This window comes from Bubalus bubalis, chromosome X, assembly GCF_019923935.1.
Source record: "Bubalus bubalis isolate 160015118507 breed Murrah chromosome X, NDDB_SH_1, whole genome shotgun sequence".
Taxonomy (NCBI): Eukaryota; Metazoa; Chordata; class Mammalia; order Artiodactyla; family Bovidae; genus Bubalus; species Bubalus bubalis.
Window position 1 is genome coordinate 1,265,201 of NC_059181.1, and position 21,674 is coordinate 1,286,874.

The following is a 21,674-nucleotide window of genomic DNA, read 5'->3' on the forward strand; positions in this document are numbered from 1 at the left end:
CACACACATGGGGGGATCCTGGTTTAGGGGCTCAGTCGTGTCCAACTCTCTGTGACCTCATGGACTGTAGCCCCACCAGGCTCCTCTGTCCACGGGATTCTCCAGGCAAGAGTACTGGAGTAGGTTGCCATGCCCTCCTCCAGGGGATCTTCCTGACCCAGGGATCGAACCCACGTCTCCTGCATCTCTTGCGTTGCAGACGGATTCTTTACCAGTAGTGTGTACACGTTAATCCCAAACTCTTAAGGGATATCTCCCCCACTTTGCTGCTTTCCATGTCTGGGAGTCTAGTTCAGATATTTCAGTGTTTAATCCCCCTCTGACCTTGTGGGACACCCGCCTCCCAGGCTTGGGCTCAGGCTGGCTTTTGACAGCCTGGCTAGATTTCCTTTGGGGACAGCAATGCTCCTTGGAGGGTGGCTGCGTCAGATTATGAATCGTACAGGAAATCAGTCCTGAATATTCATTGCAAGGACGGATGCTGAAGCTGAAACTCCAATCCTTTGGCCACCTGATGGGAAGAGCTGACTCAATGGAAAAGACCCTGATGCTGGCAAAGATTGAGGGCAGGAGGAGAAGGGGGCGACAAGGATGAGATGGTTGGATGGCATCACCAACTCGATGGACAGGAGTTTGAGCAAACTCCGGGAGTTGGTGATGGACAGGGAGGCCTGGCGTGCTGCAGTCCATGGGGGTCGCAGAATCGGACACCACCTAGGACTGGACAGCAACAATAACACGGTCTTATGGCGCCACCTAGTGGTCATATAGGGGTAGTGCACTGCTCTCCTGGTCAGTTTCTACCCACAGTTTCCCAAAGCCTGGTCCAGCCCTGGGTCCACAGGAGGACCTGGACCTGGGATGCTGGGCGCGTGTCACCTACCGTCCTGGGAGCCCTGGGATACTGAAGCGTAGGACATGCCTGTTCTGTTGGGGTTTTCAAGAGTGCTCATCTCATTTTCCTATTGTTTAGTTGCTCAGTCGTGTCTACGCTTTGCGACCCCATGGACTGTAGCCCCTCCTGGCGCCTCTGTCCATGGGGATTCTCCAGTCCAGAATACTGGAGTGGGTTGCCATTCCTTTCTCGAGGGGATCTTCCCCACCCAGGAACTGAACCCAGGTCTCCTGCATTGGCAGGCAGACTCTTAACCACTGAGCCACTCTTAATTGATCTCTCCTTCATTTTCCTGTTTTCCACGTCTGTGAGTCTATGTTAGATTTTTTTTATTCTTGAAATACCCTGTGACCTTGTGGGACGCCCGCCTCCCAGGGTTTGTCTGGGGCTGGCTTGTGACAACCCTCCTGGGCTGCCTCTGGGGACGGCGGTGGTCCTGGTTGGGGACAAGACTCTTGAGAGTTCCTTGCACTGCAAGGAGATCCAACCAGTCCATCTTAAAGGAGATCAGGCCTGAAGATTCAGTTGAAGGACTGATGCTGAAGCTCCAATCCTTTGGCCACTTGATGCAAAGACCTGACTACATTGGGAAAGACCCTGATGCAGGGAAAGATTGAAGGCGGGAAGAGAAGGGGACGAAAGAGGATGGGATGGTTGGATGGCATCACCGACTTGATGGACATGAGTTTGAGCAAGCTCCGGGAGTTGGTGATGGACAGGGAGTCCTCGCGTGCTGCAGTCCAGGAGGTCGCAGAGTCGGACACGACTTAGGACTGAACCACAAGAGTGACTCGGTCTTATGACTCTACCTAGTGGTCAGGTTGGGGCATTGCACCGCCGTCCTGGTCAATTTTCACCCAGTTTCCCAAAGCCTGGTCCAGCCCTGGGTCCACAGGACGACCTGGCCCTGGGATGCTGGGCACCTGCTGTCCTGGGAGCCCTGGGAGACTGAAGTGCAGGATGTTCCCATTCTGTTGGGGGTTTTGAGATTGCTCATCTCATTTTGCTGTTGTTTAGTAGCTCTTTGCAACCCCATGGACTGTAGCTCCTCCAGGCTCCTCTGTCCATGGGATTCTCCAGGCAAGGATACTGGAGTAGGTAGCCGTTCCCTTCTCCAGGGGATCTTCCTGACCCAGGGATCGAACCTGCATCGTTGATGTTTCCTGCATTGGGAAGCGGGTTCTTCACCACTAGTGACACCTGGGAAGACCCCCAGTGCCCGTGTCCTAGCATGGCCTCTGGGTTTCCTGGTTCCCAGTCTTGGCACAGATTTCCAGCATCCCACACTCATCACCAGGGATGCTGGCAGCGTATGTAGGGGACTAGGAAGGGTGACGCTCGGAGGGCAGGCTCGGACGGCCCACTTTTCAAGTCGTCCGAAGCAGAGCATGATCCACATTCTGGCGAGCCTCCCAGGAGTGAAGGCACCATGGTAATTTGCGGGGTTACAAGTCCCAGGGTGGCTGAGTCCAGGAGTGGGATTTAAGGGCACTTAAGTTGAAGTGAAAGGGGGGCCGATATGCAGCAGCTTGGCAGCTCCTCGGAAGATTCAGCTAGGCTTACCGTGTGACCCGGCAACACCTCTCCTAGCTGCAGACACACAGGAGCCGTGAAAACGTGTCCACGTGAAGATGTGTGCACTGGTGTGTTTGGTGTTTATAGCAGAACTGTGGGCGAGTGCTGTAACTGTGGAGGCAAGCCAAGTGTCCATGGGTGGGTGGGTGTATGAGTGGATGGGTGATGGATGGGTGATGGATGGATGATGGGTGGGTGGATGATGGATGGATGGATGTGTAGATGATGGATGATGGATGGATGATGGATGGATGAATGGATGGATGATGGATAGATGGATGGGTGGATGATGGATAGATGGATGGGTGGATGAGTGGGTGGGTGGATGATGGATGGATGGATGGGTGGGTGAGTGATGGATGGATGGAGGGGTGGGTGGGTGGATGAGTGGATGGATGCATGGATGGGTGACCGATGGATGATGGGTGGGTGGGTGGATGATGGATGCATGATGGACGGGTGGATGGATGGGCGGATGATGGATGGATGGATGTGTAGATGATGGATGATGGATGGATGAATGGATGGATGATGGATGGATGAATGGATGGATGATGGATAGATGGATGGATGGATGATGGATAGATGAATGGGTGGATGAGTGGGTGGGTGGATGATGGATGGATGGATGGGTGGGTGGGTGGGTGATGGATGGATGGAGGGGTGGGTGGATGATGGATGCATGATGGACGGGTGGATGCTGGATGGATGGATAGATGGATGGATGGATGGATCAGTGGGTGGATAGATGGATGGATGGGTGGATGAGTGGGTGGGTGGATGATGGATGGATGGATGGGTGGGTGGATGGATGGATGGATGGGTGGGTGGGTGGATGGGTGGGTGGATGGATGGATGGATAGATGATGGATAGATGGATGTATGAGTTGGTGGGTGGATGATGGATGGAGGGATGGATGGATAGATGGATGGATGGATGGGTGGATGGGTGATGGATGGATGGGTGGATGATGGATAGATGATGGATGGGTGATGGATGGATGGTGGATGGATTGGTGGATGGATGATGGATGGATGGATGATAGATGGATGATTGGTGGATGGATGATGGATGGATGGATAGGTGGATGGGTGATGGAGGGATGGGTAGATGATGGATAGATGACGGATGATGGATGGATAGATGATGGATGATGGATGGATAGATGGATGGATGTATGAATAAATGGGTGGGTAGATGGATGGAAGAGTTTGTGGACAGATGTATGGATGGGTGAATGGACAGGTTTGCAAAGAGCAGACACTCACGACTTAGCAACTGAACAACAGCAACAGTGCCTGGAAGTGAGCGCATGGTGAGAAGCATGTGGTGGAGCTTTGTCAACAGGACCACTTTAGTCCCACACCTTGTCCTTTGCCTACCTCCAACCGCAGGGTGAAGAGTCTCTTTCTTCATTTATAGAGTCCCAGGGAGGGAAATGGTGCCCCTATCAAAACCCAGAATGCCTTCGATCATGCTGGTTGTTGCCTGGATCCGTCTAGGATCGCGGAGCATCTAGCATCTGTTTTCCAGAGAAAGCTCCCCCCAGCCCCCAAACGCAGGCTTCTCTGGTGGCTCAGTGGTAACGAATCCGCCTGCCAATGCAGGAGACCTGGGTTTGATCCCTGGGTGGGGAAGATCCCCTGGAGAAGGAAACGACAACCCACTCCAGTCTTCTTGCCTGGAGAATCCCTTGGACAGAGGAGGCCGGTGGGCTACAGTCCCTGGGGTCGCAAAGAGTCAGACCCGACTGAGCGACTGACCCTTTCACTTTTCACCCCCAACCGCAGCATCGCCCAAGTTGTGTGTGCCCATCAACTAGGAAAATCGGGCTCGCTGTCAATTACAGCAAAATGGTAGAAAGTCATCAACGGCCTCCCACACGTCCAAACTGGCTCTAGCCCAGCCTGGGTTGGGGGAAGGAGGAGGGGGCGAAAAAGGACGTTTTCGAAGTGTGGCTGCTCTCGTGATGAGTTTCAAAGAACTGCTCGTTTATTTTTCAAGAAGCGTTTTCACGGGGGAGAAACACAGTAACTGGTGATGTTGCAAAGATCATGCATTGTGGGTGAGACTTGGCGATCAGGAACGAAACATGGCATTTAGCGTGTGGTCGTGGTAGATGAAATTAATTGATATGGAAAGTTATGACCATGGAGGCAGTGACTATATGGCCGTTAGGGGCTCAAGGGGTAAAGAATCTGCCTGCAATGCAGGAGACCCGGGTTCTATCCTTGGGTCGGGCAGATCCCCTGGAGGAGGAAATGGCAACCCACTCCAGGATTCCTGCCTGGAGCATCCCACGGACAGAGAAGCCTGGCAGGCTATAGTCCACGGGGTTGCAGAGAGTTGGACAGGACCAAGCCACTAACTTTTCTTTAAGATGCTTTGAAGAGGTGGGCTTCGGAGAGCCACGTAAATCAGAGACTGGGTCCCTGGAAGGGGTTGGCGGACTCTCAGAACATTTACGTTCGTGTGCTTTTAAATATGTATGTGTTCATTTCGCTGCACCAGGGGTGAGTTGCGGCCCATGCGAACCAGTTCCGACCAGAGACAGAACCCGGGTGTTCGGACCTCAAGAGTCTTAGCCCCTGGACCACAAGGAAAGTCCTTATTCTCTGCATATGTGCCCAGGAGCAGCCTTCCTCCTCCGTTTATTCTTTAGCTATTCCACAATTTTTTTTTTCCCCCCGGGAAGGTGAATCTCTCCATGACCAGGGCTTTAAATGTTTTAATCAGTCAGTGCTCCACACAAACAGGAGAATCCGAAGGAAAATGGAAAGGAAACGTGACTCTTTAATTCGCCCAGGTTCCTGCTAATTACGTTCCCGGGGGAGGCAGACAAAGCTCTCTTTTATATTAAACATATAAAGAACCTCTTGACTTCTCATTCAGTTCAGTTCAGTCGCTCGGTCGTATCCGACTCTTTGCGACCCCATGAATCGCAGCACACCAGGCCTCCCTGTCCATCACCAACTCCCGGAGTTCACTCAAACTCATGTCCATCGAGTTGGTGATGCCATCCAGCCATCTCATCCTCTGGCGACCCCTTCTCCTCCTGCCCCCAATCCCTCCCAGCATCAGAGTCTTTTCCAATGAGTCAACTCTTCGCATGAGGTGGCCAAAGTACTGGAGTTTCAGCTTTAGCATCATTCCTTCCAAAGAAATCCCAGGGCTGATCTCCTTCAGGATGGACTGGTTGGATCTCCTTGCAGTCCAAAGGACTCTCAAGAGTCTTCTCCAGCACCACAGTTCAAAAGCATCAATTATTCGGAGCTCAGCTTTCTTCACAGTCCAACTCTCACATCCATACATAATGACATACATACATTAAGTCATACATAATGACTTCTCATTAGCTCCTTGAAAATATCGTGCTGATTTCTGTGATATTAAAAATGCAAACTTGGAATACATACTGATTGTCAGGGAGCACAGAGAGACAGAGAAGAAGGCTTAGCTTACCTGCAGTCAGGATGGCTGGCTATTGATCTCATTGTATTCTTTAATTCTTCAGATTATAGTTTTAACTAAGTGCTAAGGCTCAGATTCAGCTTTGGCTTCAGGGGCTTGAAGTGTTTCAGAAAAGTTTTCTCTTACCAGTGAAATATGCAATTGAAGTAGGACACCTCTCTACCAAGGGGTAGCTGAAAATCCAAAGAGACCTCAGAGAGCTTCCTTATTCCCTTAACGTAGAGTTAAATTTTGACACAGATGCTTCAAGTTTGTGGAGGAGGTGGGTAAAAGACTGCACACTCATTTAAGGGCTTTAAAAATGCTCTTCTAAGAAAAATATTGTAGAACATCACTTATATGTGGAATCTGGGCTTCCCTGACGGCTTAAACGGTGAAGAATCCCCCTGCAATGCAGGAGATGTGGGTTCAACCCCTGGAGGAGGGCATGGCAACCCACTCCAGTATCCCTGCCTGGAGAATCCCGTAGACAGAGGAGCCTGGTGGGCTACAGTCCATGGGGTTGCAAAGAGCTAGAATCGAGTGAGCAATATTTTGCTTTCACTTTCCCTTTATATGTGGAATCTAAAAATAAATGATACAAATGAACTTACTTGCAAAACACAAAGAGACTCACAGACTTAGAGAAGGAAATTAGGATTACTGGGGGGAAGGGATAGTCAGGGAGTCTGGGATGGACATGGACACACTGCTGTGTTTAACATGGAGAACCAGCAAGGACCTGCTGGACAGCACAGGGAAGTCTGCTCAATCCTCTGTAATAACCTGATGGTCACCAGGGGGAAGGATGGGGGAAGGGATAGTCAGGGAGTCTGGCATGGACATGTCCACATAGTCTGCAGTGACTGAATATCAGGTAGTTCCCACCGAAACCGGAGGGCCCTGGGCGGGGCACCCGGGGAGTTGTCTGCTTTCTTAAAGACCAAATGACACAGTCACTTCTGGGAAGGAGCCAGGTGTGTTCGGAAGGCACAGCTGAGCGCTCCACCCGCTTCCATTCATCTTGTAAATCTGACAATGATTTTTGAGGACTCACCCTGGCCGCGGTGGCTCCCAGGCCTGCCTGCGTGATCCAAGGATCTGAAAAAAGAAAAAAAAAAAAACCACCAAAGTCAGAGGTCTCCTCCTGCCCTGAAATTCTGATGTGTCGGGGGGTCTCGGACAAGCTTCACTTCTGGCCAGAATCTTCACTTTCTCTGCCCACTGAAGCCGAATGAAAAATACGGAGACAGAGGTTGGAGGAAATAGAAAGGGGGCTTTTGTTCTCAGCTGGTGGAGAGGGGAACCCAGTAAACTCATGTCTCAAGGACTGTTCCCCCCCCCTTGATGGGGAGTCTTGTTGTTCAGTCGCTCAGTCGTGTCCAACTCTCTGTGACCCCATGGACTGCAGCACGCCAGGCCTCCCTGTCCTTCGCGAACTCCCGGAGTTCACTCAGACTCACGTCCATCGAGTCAGTGATGCCATCCAGCCATCTCATCCTCTGTCATCCCCTTCTCCTCCCGCCTTCAGTCTTTCCCAGCATCGGGGTCTTTTCCAGTGAGACAGCTCTTCGCATCAGGTGGCCAAAGCATTGAAGTTTCAGCTTCGGTATCAGCGCTTCCAATGACTATTCGGGACTGATTTCCTTTAGGACAGATGAGGTGTCTAGGGGCTTATACAAGACAAGGGCTTGCAGTCAGGAGTCGGTGATGAGGAACAAAGGTGATACGGTCTTTATTTCTTCCTCTTGCGTTCTTGCCAAGACAGTCATAAGCTGGCGTCAGTAACCCGCTAATTGACTCGGGCAGTCCGCTGACCCTGCCGCCCTCTTTCTGCTGTATAACTGCAAGGGGAAGGGTGTTTTAAGGGTAAACACCAGATGCAGGAAGTATTTAGCACAGAGTCAAAGGAAAACTACATGTGAGCTGTAGACTCAGAGGGCATAAAACGAAAGTTTGTTACAGATGTGCAGACTTAGGAGCAGCTAAGTAACAACAGCAACCAAAAAACCGGATACTAGAAATCTCCAGGCCTGCTCAGTTTTCTTTAACTTCTTTGTTCTTAGGAAAGAGAAAGAAAAAAAAAAGCTCATTCCTTTTTTTTAATCTCCTTTTCACTGCAACAGCCTCTGCATTGCAAGCTGGGGGCTGGAATGTGTGAAACTTGGAGACGAAACCCTTGGCTATACTCTGGGCCGAAGCTGAGTGGCGTGGCGTCACAGGACCACCTGCGTGCTCAGTCATGTCGAACTCTTTGTGACCCCACGGACTGCAGCCCACCAGGCTCCTCGGTGCATGGGATTCTCCAGGACAGAAGACTGGAGTGGGTTGCCATTTCCTCCTCCAGGGGATCTTCCCCACCCAGGGATTGAACCCCGGGTCTTCTGCATTTGCAGGCAGAGTCTTTACCATCTGAGCCACCCAAGGAAGGACGAACTATCAGCAAGTCCACTCCAGCCAAGACATTCTATGCAAATCTTCTAATGACAATAGGGTCTTATCTAATCAGTCTGCGTGCATGGGGAAGTTTAGGCTCTAGAAGATGACTGTGAGAAAGACCTCTGCTTTCCTTCAGGGCCAACCGTGTCTTCTTTTCCTTTTCCTGTATTCTTTTAGTTTTTCTGGTTGTAATGAGCAGACTGCTTTTAAGATGGAGAAAAGACCTTTGCACTTTGATGCCCGCAGAAAGGCTGTTAGTAAGGTGACCCCCAATAGAAGCAGCTTAAGAGCAAAGCCTGGGACTTCCCGTGTGGTCCAGTGGAGAAGAAACCGCCTACCATAGCCTGGCGGGGTTTTCCTGGTGGCTCAGGTGGAAAAGAACCTGCCCGCAGTGTGGGAGACCTGGGTTCAATCCCTGCATAGGGAAGACGCCACGGGTCCCCGGGGGCCCGTGCTCTGCAAGAGAAGCCACCGCAAGGAGCAGCCCGTAGACCACGGCTGCAGAGCAGCCCCCGCCCGCCACAACGCGAGGACGCCTGCCTGCTGCAGCCAAGACCCCATCCAGCCAAAAATAACCTTTTTATAACAGAGTGCAAGCCCAGGGCGGCTGCAGGCCTGGGGCCAGGAGGGGGATGTCTCGGGGAGCAGGCCTCTGAGGGGGTCGCCAGGAGACGAGAACAGGAGAGTGACGCCTGGGGACACTCCAGGGCTGCTTTCGGGACCGGGACTGCCTGAGAGCTCACTCTGCTCGCCGGGCCCCACCCAAGACCTCACTTCCTCTTTTTCTGCCCCCTGAGCTGGTCACAACACACAGCATCCTCTTGAGGGCTTCCCTGGCAGCTCAGCTAGTAAAGAATCTGCCTGCAATGCAGGAGACCTGGGTTCCATCTCTGGGTCAGGAAGACCCCCTGGAGGAGGAAATGGCAACCCACTCCAGTATTCTTGCCTGGAGAATCCCATGAACAGAGGAGCCTGGCGGGCTACAGTGCATGGCGTCGCAGAGAGTCCGACACGACCGATCGACTAACACACGCGCGTCCTCTTTGAGCCCTGAATCCTGCTTCCTCTTCAATGGTCAGTGAAACCCTCACTTCCCCTCTGGGGAACGGCTTGGATCAATCACCACCCGGGCCTCTGCCGGAGCCCCCAGGAAGCAATCAGAGCCCCCGACAGCTCAACAAGTGCTCGTCACATCAGTTCAGTTCAGCCGCTCAGTCATGTCCGACTCTCTGCGACCCATGAATCGCAGCACGCCAGGCCTCCCTGTCCATCACCAACTCCCGGAGTTCACTCAGACTCACGTCCATCGAGTCAGTGATGCCATCCAGCCATCTCATCCTCTGTCGTCCCCTTCTCCTCCTGCCCTCAATCTTTCCCAGCATCAGGGTCTTTTCAAATGAGTCAGCTCTTCGCATCAGGTGGCCAAAATACTGAAGTTTCACCTTCAGCATCAGTCCTTCCAACGAATATTCAGGACTGATTTCCTTTAGGATGGACGGGTTGGATCTCCTTGCAGTCCAAGGGACTCTCAAGAGTCTTCAACACCACAGTTCAAAAGCATCCATTCTTCGGCGTTCAGCTTTCAGTTGCTCCTTAGAAGAAAAGCTATGACCAAGCTAGACAGCATATGAAAAAGCAGAGACATCACTTAGCCAACAAAGGTCCTTCTAGTCAAAGCTCTGGTTTTTCCAGGAGTCATGTATGGATGTGAGAGTTGGACTGTAAAGAAAGCTCACCACACAGAGATGCCTTATATTCTTTTGAAGATTTGGTCCTCTGCTGTCTCTTCCACGGGATTCGAAGTCCCTGCTGTGTCCAGAAAAAAATCTAGTGCTGATATAAAGCAGCCCTGGGCGCCGAGCCCAGCGGTCTCTTATGTGGGGTGACCTTCCCCAGATCTGTGAACGGATCTACTCAGTTCTACCTCCCTTCCCTTTATCAACCGACAGCTTGTGGGGTCCCCCTCCTCTGTGTTCCGTCGGCGTCCACTAGGGCAGCCTGAGTCTCCTTGGGAGCCCCTTCCTGCCTGCGGCCCCACTCTGCCTCTTTGGTTGACACCGAAAAACTCCAGAATGGGCTCAGGTTCCTCTGTCAGGGCTGTGTGTGGGAGCAGCCCCCCCACACACTTTAAAAGGTCCTTGAAGAATCGGAGGTGGAACTGTTATCCGCTCAGTCAGCTCTGACTCTCTGCGACCCCGTGGACTGCAGCCCGCCAGGCTCCTCTGTCCATGGGATTCTCCAGACAAGAATACAGGAGTGGGTTGCCATTTCCTCCTCCAGGGGATCTTCCCAACCCAGGGATCGAACCCAGGTCTCCCACATTGCAGGCAGATTCTTTAGCAGCTGAGCCACCCGGGAAGCCCAAGAATACTGGAATGGATAGCCTTCCCTCCTCCAGCAGATCTTCCTGACCCAGGAATGGAACCCAGGTCTCCCGCACTGCAGACAGATTCTTAACCAGCTGAGCCACCAGGGGAGCCGAACCACCACGCAAATGCCTCCTGGGTCATCGCCCATTGCATTCTCTTCTTCCTGCCAATGAGTCACCCCTGCCGGCTGCAGCCACTTCCTGAGACACGGATCCTCGTCTTGCTGACGAGGCGCTGTCTCCTGCGTGGGGTTTCCCCCTCCCACCCTTCCGGGCTCAGCCTACGGCATGACATTTTTGCACGAGTCACTCAAATTCCTGGGCCTTTACATTCCTGTCTGCAAACACACACTTGTACATTCCCTTCCCCACCCCAACCCAGCCACCAGGCACACGACTTCTCGCCCTTAGATTGCCCAAGTGGGGTGGGTGTGTGTGTGGGGGGGAGCTGGTTGTCTATGCTGCCCTCAGGATGCCCACAGACATGCCCTAACTGCCCCTGAAAAAGAATTCAAAGAGTTTGGTGTCTCCTAGAAGCTGGGCATTTGGAGCCATGCCCACTGAGTTTGCCCACTGGCTGGCAGGGCAGCTGAATGGGCCACTGATGCCAGGAGGCTCTGGGAGAGTTGGAAAGGGGAGGGGCTGGGATGGCATTGCCCCTGCCCCGGGAAACTGCATTTTCATGCCCTAGTTCTGGAGTGTTGCAGCTCTTTTTTTCCATCATCCAGTGGACACAGGGGTGTGTTGGCCTGTAGTCTGTCCCCAGGGTATCACCCCACCATGAACAAAGAGAGACAGTCCACGGGCCAGGGGACCCACTTTTTCAGAAAAGCGTGTGTATTCTTTTTTTCCCCATGGTGCCCGTTAACTTAGGGACACAAGCCACAGAACACAGCACTATTGAGCTTGCTTGTAGATAGGTCAGCAGTTATAATCACAGATTGTTTGCTCCTTGGAAGGAAAGCTATGACCGAGCTAGCAGATTCAAAAGCAGAGACATCACTTTGCTGACCGAGGTCTGTAGACTCAAAGATACCGTTTTTCCAGTGCTCACGTATGGGTGTGAGAGTTGGACCATAAAGAAAGCTGAGCGCCGAACAAGTGATGCTTTTGAACTGTGGTGCTGGAGAAGACTCCTGAGAGTCCCTTGGACTGCAAGGAGATCCAACCCGTCCATCCTAAAGGAAATCAGTCCTGAATATTCATTGGAAGGACTGTTGCTGAAGCTGAAACTCCAATACTTTGGCCACCTGATGGGAAGAGCCGACTCATGGGAAAAGACCCTGATGCTGGGAAAGATTGAAGGCAGGAGGAGAAGGGGACGACAGAGGATGAGATGGTTGGATGGCATCAGCGACTCAATGGACATGAGTTTGGGTGGACTCCAGGAGTTGGTGATGGACAGGGAGGCCTGGTGTGCTGTGGTCCATGGGGTTGCAAAGAGTCGGACACGACTGAGCGACTGAACAACAACATCTCATCTATTTGGGAAACCTGTAGGTACAGATATATGTCTCTGCGGTGGGCATAGACTTAAAAGACGGTATGATAGAGAGAGACAGGGCTGCCACGCAGGGCGGAGCACACACATTATTTTCTCATCTCCGGGGTGTGTGTTGCGTTTTTTCAAAATATCCATGGCAATGACAAGTAGCTTTCACAACATGAATGTGCGACCCGATCTAAGCTGTTTCAGTGCCCTCACTTACAGAACTTGCCTCAGTGCCGGAAATCTTAACTGATCTTCAAGACTTTGTTCTTTGCGGTTACAGAAAAGCCAGATTTAGGGCCGCAGGAAGTCTCCATGGAGAAGGCGAAAACAAAACAGCTCAAACCAGAGGAGTCAGCAGGCAGCCTCGCTGCTGAGCCACGAGGAGACGGGGAGTCCGCCAGGGTGGGGGCGGTGGGGAGGCCGCTGGGCGTGTCTTTTTTTTATTTTCTTTTTTGTTTGTTTGTTTTGTCTCTCTGCTGCTTTTGTAAGCTCTGTTTTGCTTTCCACTTGGTTCTGAAGCAAACAAACAAAGCCCTGCACTATAACCTCCGTTTGTCCCGACCCTAAGAGAAGGGTGTTCCTCTTAGAGCAATCAATATGTTATTTTCACGCCAGGATCGGAGTGACGGAACTAGCATTTTCCCCTGAGCCACGCTGACTTAATTTACAGTTTTAAACTTCTCTTAAAAAAATATTTATAGTATATCGGAGTGTAGTTGATTGACAATGCTGTTAGTTTCTGCTGTACAACCTAGTGACTCAGTTATACGTACACATGAATCTATTTTTTTTTTAAGATTCTTTTACCATGTAGGTTATTACAGATCATTGACGCGACGTGCCTATGATATACAGTAGCTCCTTGCCTACGTGCTCAGTTGCTTCAGTTGCGTCCGACTCTCTGCGACCCCATGGACTGTAGCCCGCCAGGCTCCTCTGTCCAGGGGATTCTCCAGGCAAGGATACTGCAGTCGGTTGCCATGCCCTTCTCCAGGGGATCTTCCCGACCTGGGGATGGAACCCGCATCTCTTAAGTCTCCTGCATTGGTAGGCAAGGATACTGCAGTCAGTTGCCGTGCCCTTCTCCAGGGGATCTTCCCAACCCAGGGATCAAACCCAAAGTCTCTTACATCTCCTCAGTTGGCAGGTGGGTTCTTTATCACTAGTACCACCTGGAAAGCCCACAGTAGGTCCTTGTAGATTATTTTCTATATATAGTGAAGGACGGGCTTCCCTGGTGGCTCAGCTGGTAAAGAATCCACCTGCAATGCAGGAGACTTGGGTTCTATCCTTGGGTTGGGAAGATCCCTTGGAGGAGGGAAAGGCTACCCACTCCAGTGTTCTGGTCTGGAGAATTCCATGGACTGTATAGTCGGCGGGGTCGCAGAGAGTCAGACACAACTGAGCGACTTTCACTTTCACACCTTCCCTGGTGGCTCAGACGGTAAAGACTCTGCCTGCAATGAGGGAGACCCGGGTTCCATCCCAGAGTCAGGAAGATCCCCTGGAGAAGGGAATGGCAACCCACTCCAGTATTCCTGCCTGGAGAATCGCACGGACAGAGGAGCCTGGCGGGCTACAGTCCATGGGGCCACAAAGAGCGGGACACGACTGAGCAACTGAACAGGCGCAACGGCAGAAGCCAGCAGGATCCTGTAAAGCAATTGGACTCCAATTAAAACTAAAATTAAAAAAAAAAAAATATCATACCGAACCCCATCTGAGATGTCAATAAATATTTGCACTAATGTAGAAGAAAAACATCAAGGTTCTCCAAGAGAGGAAGACAGGGGGTGTGTGGGGTCGGACACCCCCCAGAAGCAGACACTGAGGCTTGATCTCCAGGGAGGACTACCTGTGGGGTCAGGACCTGCCGGTGGGCACTTCAGTGGTGGGGACGGCAGTTCACAGGGCGTTCAGGCCCGTCCAGCTGACTGCCCAGAAGGACGCAGCGTTCCAGCAACGCCAGCCTCTGGGAGCAGTCGCCAGGGTCTCCCAAGTGGGGCACCCAGACGCCGGGACGACGGAGCTGGAAAATGCGGAAGGGAGCCCAGGAGAGCTGCAGGAGCCAAGCTGATGGTCAGCCGGGTCCTGCAAGACAGTCCCCCTCACTCCTGATCTCAGTGCAAGTCCCAGCGGACGCTGGGGCTTCCGACTGAGCAGTTACTGGGTCTGAGGTTCCCGAGACCCCTCTTTGCTGTTCAGTTGAGTCACTCGGTCGTGTCCGACTCTTTGTGACCCCATGGACTGTAGCCCTCCAGGCTCCTCTGTCCGGGGGATTCTCCAGGTGAGAACGCTGCAGTGGGTTGCCACGTCCTTCTCCACCTTTGCCCTCACTGTGGATAAACTAAATCTCGAAGTCCCCCAGCCCCATCCCCACAAGTCCTGGACTTGGCTGGTGGTTTTTTTGTTTGTTTGTTTTTCCTCGGGGGTGTCACGGCCCAGGGACGTCCTGATCGGAGCAGGCAGACTAGCTCCAGATGATGAAGGACTCGTGATTTTGACGTGACTGGTGACTCCAAATGTCTTCCAGATGCTGAACAATCCATGTTTGTTGTGTGTGTGTGTGTGTGTTTTAATCTAATCCATCCCTTGGAAAATAAAAAAGTCTACGGCTGTCGTTCTCACTTCTGTGGGGTTCGCTTTCTTAAGTCATCAGTTGGTTGAGACTTGGGGACCCTTCAAAGATGTGTGGGAGCCTTCTGATTGTTCTCAGGCCAGGGGGCTGTTGAGTTGGGAAAGGGAATTTCAGGACAAATACGGAGAGAGATCTCCATGTGTGACTATTAAGGAACGCTTCCCAGCCAGCTGTCTACTGCAAACATTGACAGATTAGGTTCTCTTTGTCCCGGGAAACAAAGAACCTATTTTATACACTTTATTTTTCTAGTTTTTAACGTTTCTCTTCTATTAATGCTGTTTTATTCTATTTAATTCTATTCTATTCTGTTGTTCTACTAATGCTGTACTTTATTTCATTTTATTTAATTCTATCCTATTGTTGTTGTTTACTCACTAAGTTGTGTCCGACTCTCTGGGACCCCATGGACTGTAGTCCACCAGGCTCCTCCGTCCATGGGATTCTCCAGGCAACAATACTGGAGTGTATTGCCTTTTCCTCCTCCAGGGGATCTTCCCAACCTAGGGATGGAACCCAGGTCTCCTGCATTTGCAGGCAGATTCTTTGCCTACTCAGCTATGAGGGAAGCCCATAATATGTTTACATCCTGTTCAAAAATAATACAGTGCAGAAAATTTAGAAAACAGATACCAAAACCTTACTCAGCATATTACGAACTAATCAAGGAAAGTTTTCGTGTGCCTTCTGTTATTTTCTCTCCATCCTCTCGGGAGAGTTTCTGTAGAATATGCATTGGCTTAGGCTGTGCCTTTAGGATTTACGAGTATTTGCAAACCATTAAACGATCTTCTGAGAAGCTTTCAAACGGCTGCAGTTTCCAAGTATAGATTGATTTCCTGCAGTTCCGATAGCTGCTTTGTGTGTGTGTGTCTGTTTGTATCTTTTTACTATTCTGCTGTTGTAAAGAATACTCTCGATAGATGGAGGTTGTCATGGAGTGAATGACTGTGTGTCTTTCCCAGAATTCATATATGAAAGCCCTGATTCCAAAGGTGACCGTATTAGGAGGCGGGGTTAGATGAGGAGGCGGGGTTAGACGAGGAGGCGGGGTTTAGGAGATTATAAACTGGGTCCCCGGGATAGGATTAATGTCCTTATAAGAGGAAGAGTGGCCTTTGACTTTTTATTGTGGATAACAATAAACTGTGGAAAATTCTGAAAGAGATGGGAATACCAGGCCACCTGACCCGCCTGTTGAGAAACCTGTATGCAGGTCAGGAAGTAACAGTTAGAACCGGACATGGAAAAACAGACTGGTTCCAAATAGGAAAAGGAGTACGTCAAGACTGTATATTGTCACCCTGCTTATTTAACTTATATGCAGAGTACATCATGAGAAACGCTGGGCTGGAGGAAGCACAAGCTGGAATCAAGAATGCCAGAAGAAATATCAATAACCTCAGAAATGCAGATGACACCACCCTTATGGCAGAAAGTGAAGAACTAAAGAGCCTCTTGAAAGTGAAAGAGGAGAGTGAAAAAGTTGGCTTAAAGCTCAACATTCAGAAAACTAAGATTATGGCATCCGGTCCAGTCCCATCGCTTCATGGCAAAAGGATGGAGAAACAGTGGAAACAGTGGCTGACTTCATTTACTTGGGCTCCAAAATCACTGCAGATGGTGACTGCAGCCAAGAAATTAAGAGACGCTTACTCCTTGGGAGAAAAGTTATGACCAACCTAGACAGCATATTAAAAAGCAGAGACGTTAATTTGCCAACAAAGGTCTGCCTAGTCAAGGCTACGGTTTTTCCAGTAGCCATGTATGGATGTGAGAGTTGGACTATAAAGAAAGCTGAGCGCCAAAGAATTGATGCTTTGGGACTGTGGTGTTGGAGAAGACTCTTGAGCGTCCCTTGGACTGCAAGGAGATGCAGCCAGTCCATTTTAAAGGAGATCAGTCCTGGATGTTCATTGGAAGGACTGATGTTGAAGCTGAAACGCCAATCCTTTGTCCACCTGATGCGAAGAGCTGCCTCATTTGAAAAGACCCTGATGCTGGGAAAGATTGAGGGTGGGAGGAGAAAGGGACGACAGAGGATGAGATGGCTGGATGGCATCACCGACTTGATGGATGTGAGTTTGAGTGAACTCTGGGAGTTGGTGATGGACAGGCAGACCTGGTGTACCGCAGTCCACGGGGTCACAGAGAGTCGGGCACGACTGAGCAACTGAACTGAACTGAATTGAAGAGACACCAGAGTTGTGTCTCCAACAGGTGAGGTCACAGAAGGAAGGTGGTCACCCGCCAGCCAGGAAGCTGGCCCCACCAGACACAGAATCTGCCCACCGCGGGATCTCAGACTTCCAGCCTCCAGGGTTGTGGGAATAAGCGTCTGTTGTTTAACCTGTGTGCACACGTGTGTTTTACAGTTTATATATATATCTGGGCTTCCCAGGTGGCGCTAGTGGTAAAGAACCCGCCTGCCAAAGGAAGAGACAAAAGAGACCCAGGTTTCATCCCTGGGTTGCAAAGATCCCCTGGAGGAGGGCATGGCAACCCACTCCAGTGTTCTTGCCTGGAGAATCCCATGGACAGAGGAGCCTGGTGGGTTACAGTCTATGGGGTTGCAAAGAGTCGGACACGACTGAAGTCACTTAACATGCATACATATACACAAAGGTCTGGCTGGGACGGCAGATTACAAATGGACCAAAGTCAGATGAACTAGCCGTTAAAAAACTGAAGAAATAGATTAGGTCCCAGAATAAGACCGGGAGACACCGAGGGTAACAGTAAAATGTAGAATTGCCTTTTGCATCCATCAAAAATGGTCCAACTTTGGTCACGTCCTGTGGTTCGACCGGTATGTACATATCCAAGCTGCTACTGGAGTAGCTTCATTTGCTTGACACCCAGCAAGCAGTCAATCCTACAGGAAATCAACCCTGAACACTCACCGGAAGGACTGAAGCCGAAGAGCCAATACTTTGGGCACCTGATGCAAAGAGCCGACTCACGAGAAAAAACCCTGATGCTGGGAAAGAGTGAAGGCAGGAGGAGAAGGGGATGACAGAGGATGAGACGGCTGGATGGCATCACTGACTCAGTGGACATGAATCAGAAGCAAACTCCGGGAGAAAGTGAAGGACCGATGACCCTCAAGGGCTATAGTCCACGAGGTCACAAAGAATTGAACACGACTTAGATCCTGAACACGATCAGCAAAAGCAAACACCGCAGTGCTGAGATCTGCAGCAGAGAAAGAGCTTATTCACGGGAGTTGGACGATAAAGACAGCTGAGCAATGAAGAATTAATGCTTTTGAACTGTGGTGTTAGAGAAGCCTCTTGAGAGTCCCTTGGACTGCAAGGAGTTCCAACCAGTCCATCCTAAAGGAGATCAGTCCTGAATATTCATTGGAAGGACTGTTGCTGAAGCTGAAGCTTCAAGCAATACACGTAGTCAAAGACTTAGCAACTGAACGACAGCGTTAGCTGAATGCATTGACCTGATGAGACCCGTTGCTTGCCTGTTCCCAAATGTGCTCGGTCCCACTCCCGGTCTGGCTAATGAACTTCACTCCAGTTCTGTGGTGTTTGGATACAAGGCAGGAAGATTTTTCAACTAACTTAATTTTCATTCTGGAAGTTAGAGCCTCTTGGAGCCAAAGCATCTGCATGATGTTATGGAAATTTTTTTGTTTGGAACCAAGGAAAGCAGCACTGGGGAAAAAGAAAAAGAAGCAAAGTCATCATAATGAATCAGAGAAGTCTTCAGAATGTCTCTCTGGAGAGACATAAAGAAAAAAACAAACTCCAAGCCTGCCATTCGGAGAGAAATGGTGCCAAACATGATGGCTGACGATGGGGACTCAGTCGCTCCGTGATCAAATGCGTCCAGCTTCCAGAAGCTTCCAAAAAGAGAAACGTGTCAGCCATGGTGCAGTGCTATCAGAGGCTGGAGATTTGCCAGGCAGGGTGTTTCTTTTGAAGGTACATGGGATGAAGTGGAAAGTTCCCAGGGAAGGGTCTTTGGAATTTGGCAGGAAGCACATAGTTTCTTCACTGAGAGTCTGACTTACCTCAAGGTGCCAAAATGGCTGCAGCAGCCCCAGCATCCCTTTCGTCCCTAAGAAGGGTCCCAGAAGTCCTCTTGTTTACAACTGCCCAAGGTCCACACCCTCTGCTGGCCTCAAGACTGCGATAGCTGGCAGAGTGAAAAGCCTGAAAAGTGAGAGGCGGAAAAAGACGCAGAGAAAAGTTTGCAAGGAGGTGCGGGTCTCTCTGGCCTTCCCAGGTGGCTCAGTGGTAAAGAACTCGCCTGCCAACGTAAGGGAGGCAGTTTCGATGCCTGCGTCGGGAAGATGCCCTGGAGAAGGGCATGGCAACCCCCTCCAGTATTCTTGCCTGGAGAGTCCCATGAACAGAGAAGTCTGGCGGGCCACAGAGTCGGACATGGCTGAAGCGACTTAGCAGCAGCAGCAGTCCCTGGGGTCGCAGAGTCAGACAAGACTGAAGGGACTTAGCATGCATGCATTGCAGGAGAGGGGAGGTGGGCGGTGGGGAGCAGTCAATCCACAGAAGTAACACTTTCACAGGCTGTTTTTCTGTCCCCTCCCCCACCCCATGATTACATTATGTAATCTTGTGTGTGTTGGGGTTTCCATTGGCTAAGAAAAAAGAAGCACCATTCTCCATGCCTTGGAAGTGTGTTTGTCTAGCTGTTGAGAAGCCCTGGGGTGTGTGTGGGTCACTGCATCTCTCCAGCCAGTGTGTGTCCCACCCAGGGGAACACGTGTCCGCTCTGTGTATGGGCAGAAGGTAGCAGCAGGCAGCGGTGTGTGTGTGTGTGTGTGTAGCGGGTGGGGTGGAATGGGAGGAGGGTTCTGAGTCATCCTGAGTAGAAAGGCGTGTGATGGGGAGGGTCTGAGCCGGGGGGCAGGGTGGAATGATGGAACTGTGACTCAGGGCTATTTCTCGGTCTAACCCGCTGTTCCAGGGCCCTGAAGGCAGGCAGAGAGCATTTTAAGCTCAGAGCTTCACTTCCCCAGGTGGCGCCAGTGGTAAAGAAACTGCCAATGCAGGAGACGTGGGTTCGATCCCTGGGTCGGGAAGATTCCCCTGGAGGAGGGCACGGCCACCCACTCCAGTATCCTTGCCAGGAGCATCCCATGGGCAGGGGAGCCTGGCAGGCTACAGTCCGTGGGGTGGCAGAGAGTCGGACACGACTGAAGCGTCTTAGCACCCACCTAAGCCTGGGACAGGGCCAAAGGGCCACGCTGCAGCTGTGCCTGGTGACTGTCCCCAGAAAGGTCGCTCCCCACCCCCAACCTGGGCGCCAGCTGCCTCAAATGGGTAAGAAGGCCCGGTGGCCTGCACCTCCCCATTCCTGCCTTTGGGGAGAAGATGTTTAGGAAGGGCAAAGAACCTGCAAAGGAGGTTCTTGGCCAGTCTGGGAAGTAAGCATCAAGTCGTGTCCGACTCTGTGTGACCCCATGGGCTGTAGCCCCACCAGGCTCCTCTGTCCATGGGATTCTCCAGGCAAAAACACTGGAGTGGGTTGCCATGCCCTCCTCCAAGGGATCTTCCCGACCCAGGGATCGAACCCACGTCTGCTGCAGAGGTAAGCGGGTTCTTCACCGCTAAGGCCACCTGGGAAGCCCCAGGGGCCTCCGCCCTGCGCCCTTAAAAGCCTCGCCCACGCTCTGCAGTGTGCTGGCCCGGGCTGGACTCGGGCCCGCAGGCTGCGGCGTCCAAGGCAGGGAGGAGCACAATTAACAGAGCAGGGGAGAGGAATGGAGTCTGTCTAGGGGTTCCCGAGAAGAGAGGAGTGGAAGCGGGGCGGGGAGACGCGGCCCGAGCCGGAGAGGGTTGGGTTCCAGCCCGCGCGCCCCTCCCCGGCGGCTCGCTCCCCGGGGGCCCAGGGTTTGGGGTGGCGCCCGCGGGCGGGGAGAGTTCAGGCCGGGGCGGGGCGATCGCGCTGCACCCCACCCGGGTTCGCCCGCCTGCCCGCCCCGCCCCGGGGGTGGGGGCTGGGTGGGGTTGTCCTGCCCACCCGCCGCCGCCCGCGCCCCAGCCCGCGCGCGCGCGACACTCCCGGGACGCTCCCTGCGCGGCTAGGGGCGCACCATGGCGCGTCGGGCCGCCCTAACGCTGATCCTCTTCGCCCTGCTTGGAAGCCTGGTGTCCACCCAGGGTGAGTGAGCGCCGGCCGGTGGGCACCCAGCCCCCCACCACCCGACCACGACCAGGGGCGCGCGGATCGGACTTGGCGACCCGCGTTGGGACGCCAGGAAAGGGGGGCGGGGCCGGCGAACCTTAAGAGGCGGTCCGTGGGGGGTGGGCATCGTTTGGCACGCACTTTGGGGGGTGCACTTGGGGAAGGTTACCTGGGGGCGACGGTGTCTGGGCTCACCTGCCTGGTGGGCGCGCACGATGCCTGGAGACGCGCCTCGGTGGGAGGCTTACTTTGTGTGGCTGGAGCCGGGGCGCGCGGGGCTCTCCTCCCCACGACAAGGATCCGCTGTGCCAGCGGTGGCCGGACGCCCCAAGGAGGCAGGCTCCCTCTTTCCGCTCGCTTTCTCCCCGTGCGCCTTTGGAGGCGGACCCTCTCAAAGTGTTTTTTTTGGTGTTTGTTTGCTTTCAAATCCACAAAGTCTTCAAGTTGGAGGCATCCAGTGGGCATTGGCGGCGGCCTCAGACCCCCCTCCCCGAGACCCCACCTCCCGCCCCGTCCGGGTTCCCCTTTCGTTCCGGGGCGCACCGGTGCGCCCCTGCGGCCGCCCCCGGGCCCGGCTGCGCGCGGGCCGGGCCTGGTGACGGCCGCTTCCCGGAGCCACGCCCTACGGCCCCGGCCTAAATTTGGAGTCGG

At 52.5% G+C, this 21,674-nt stretch overlaps 1 protein-coding gene and 1 long non-coding RNA gene across 3 annotated transcripts in view; one reads left to right on the top strand and one right to left on the bottom strand.

Annotated features, from left to right (window-relative positions):
• Window positions 1-6,568: 6,568 nt before the first annotated feature.
• On the bottom strand, window positions 6,569-21,510 carry LOC102395359. The gene is made up of 3 exons (XR_326733.4): window positions 21,219-21,510; window positions 18,886-19,027; window positions 6,569-7,022 (listed from the first exon to the last, which is right to left on the bottom strand). It is a non-coding gene; the product is annotated as an uncharacterized LOC102395359 (long non-coding RNA).
• Window positions 20,844-21,674, top strand: part of CD99 (CD99 molecule (Xg blood group)) — a 29,039-nt gene continuing 28,208 nt past the window's right edge. The window contains exon 1 of one of the 2 annotated variants that reach the window (XM_006049299.4): window positions 20,844-20,999. In XM_006049299.4, coding sequence (XP_006049361.3) covers window positions 20,933-20,999 — 67 coding nt within the window. In that variant the 5' untranslated portion in view covers window positions 20,844-20,932. The remainder of the gene's footprint in view (window positions 21,000-21,674) is intronic. The other variant, XM_006049297.4, reaches the window with a different exon arrangement.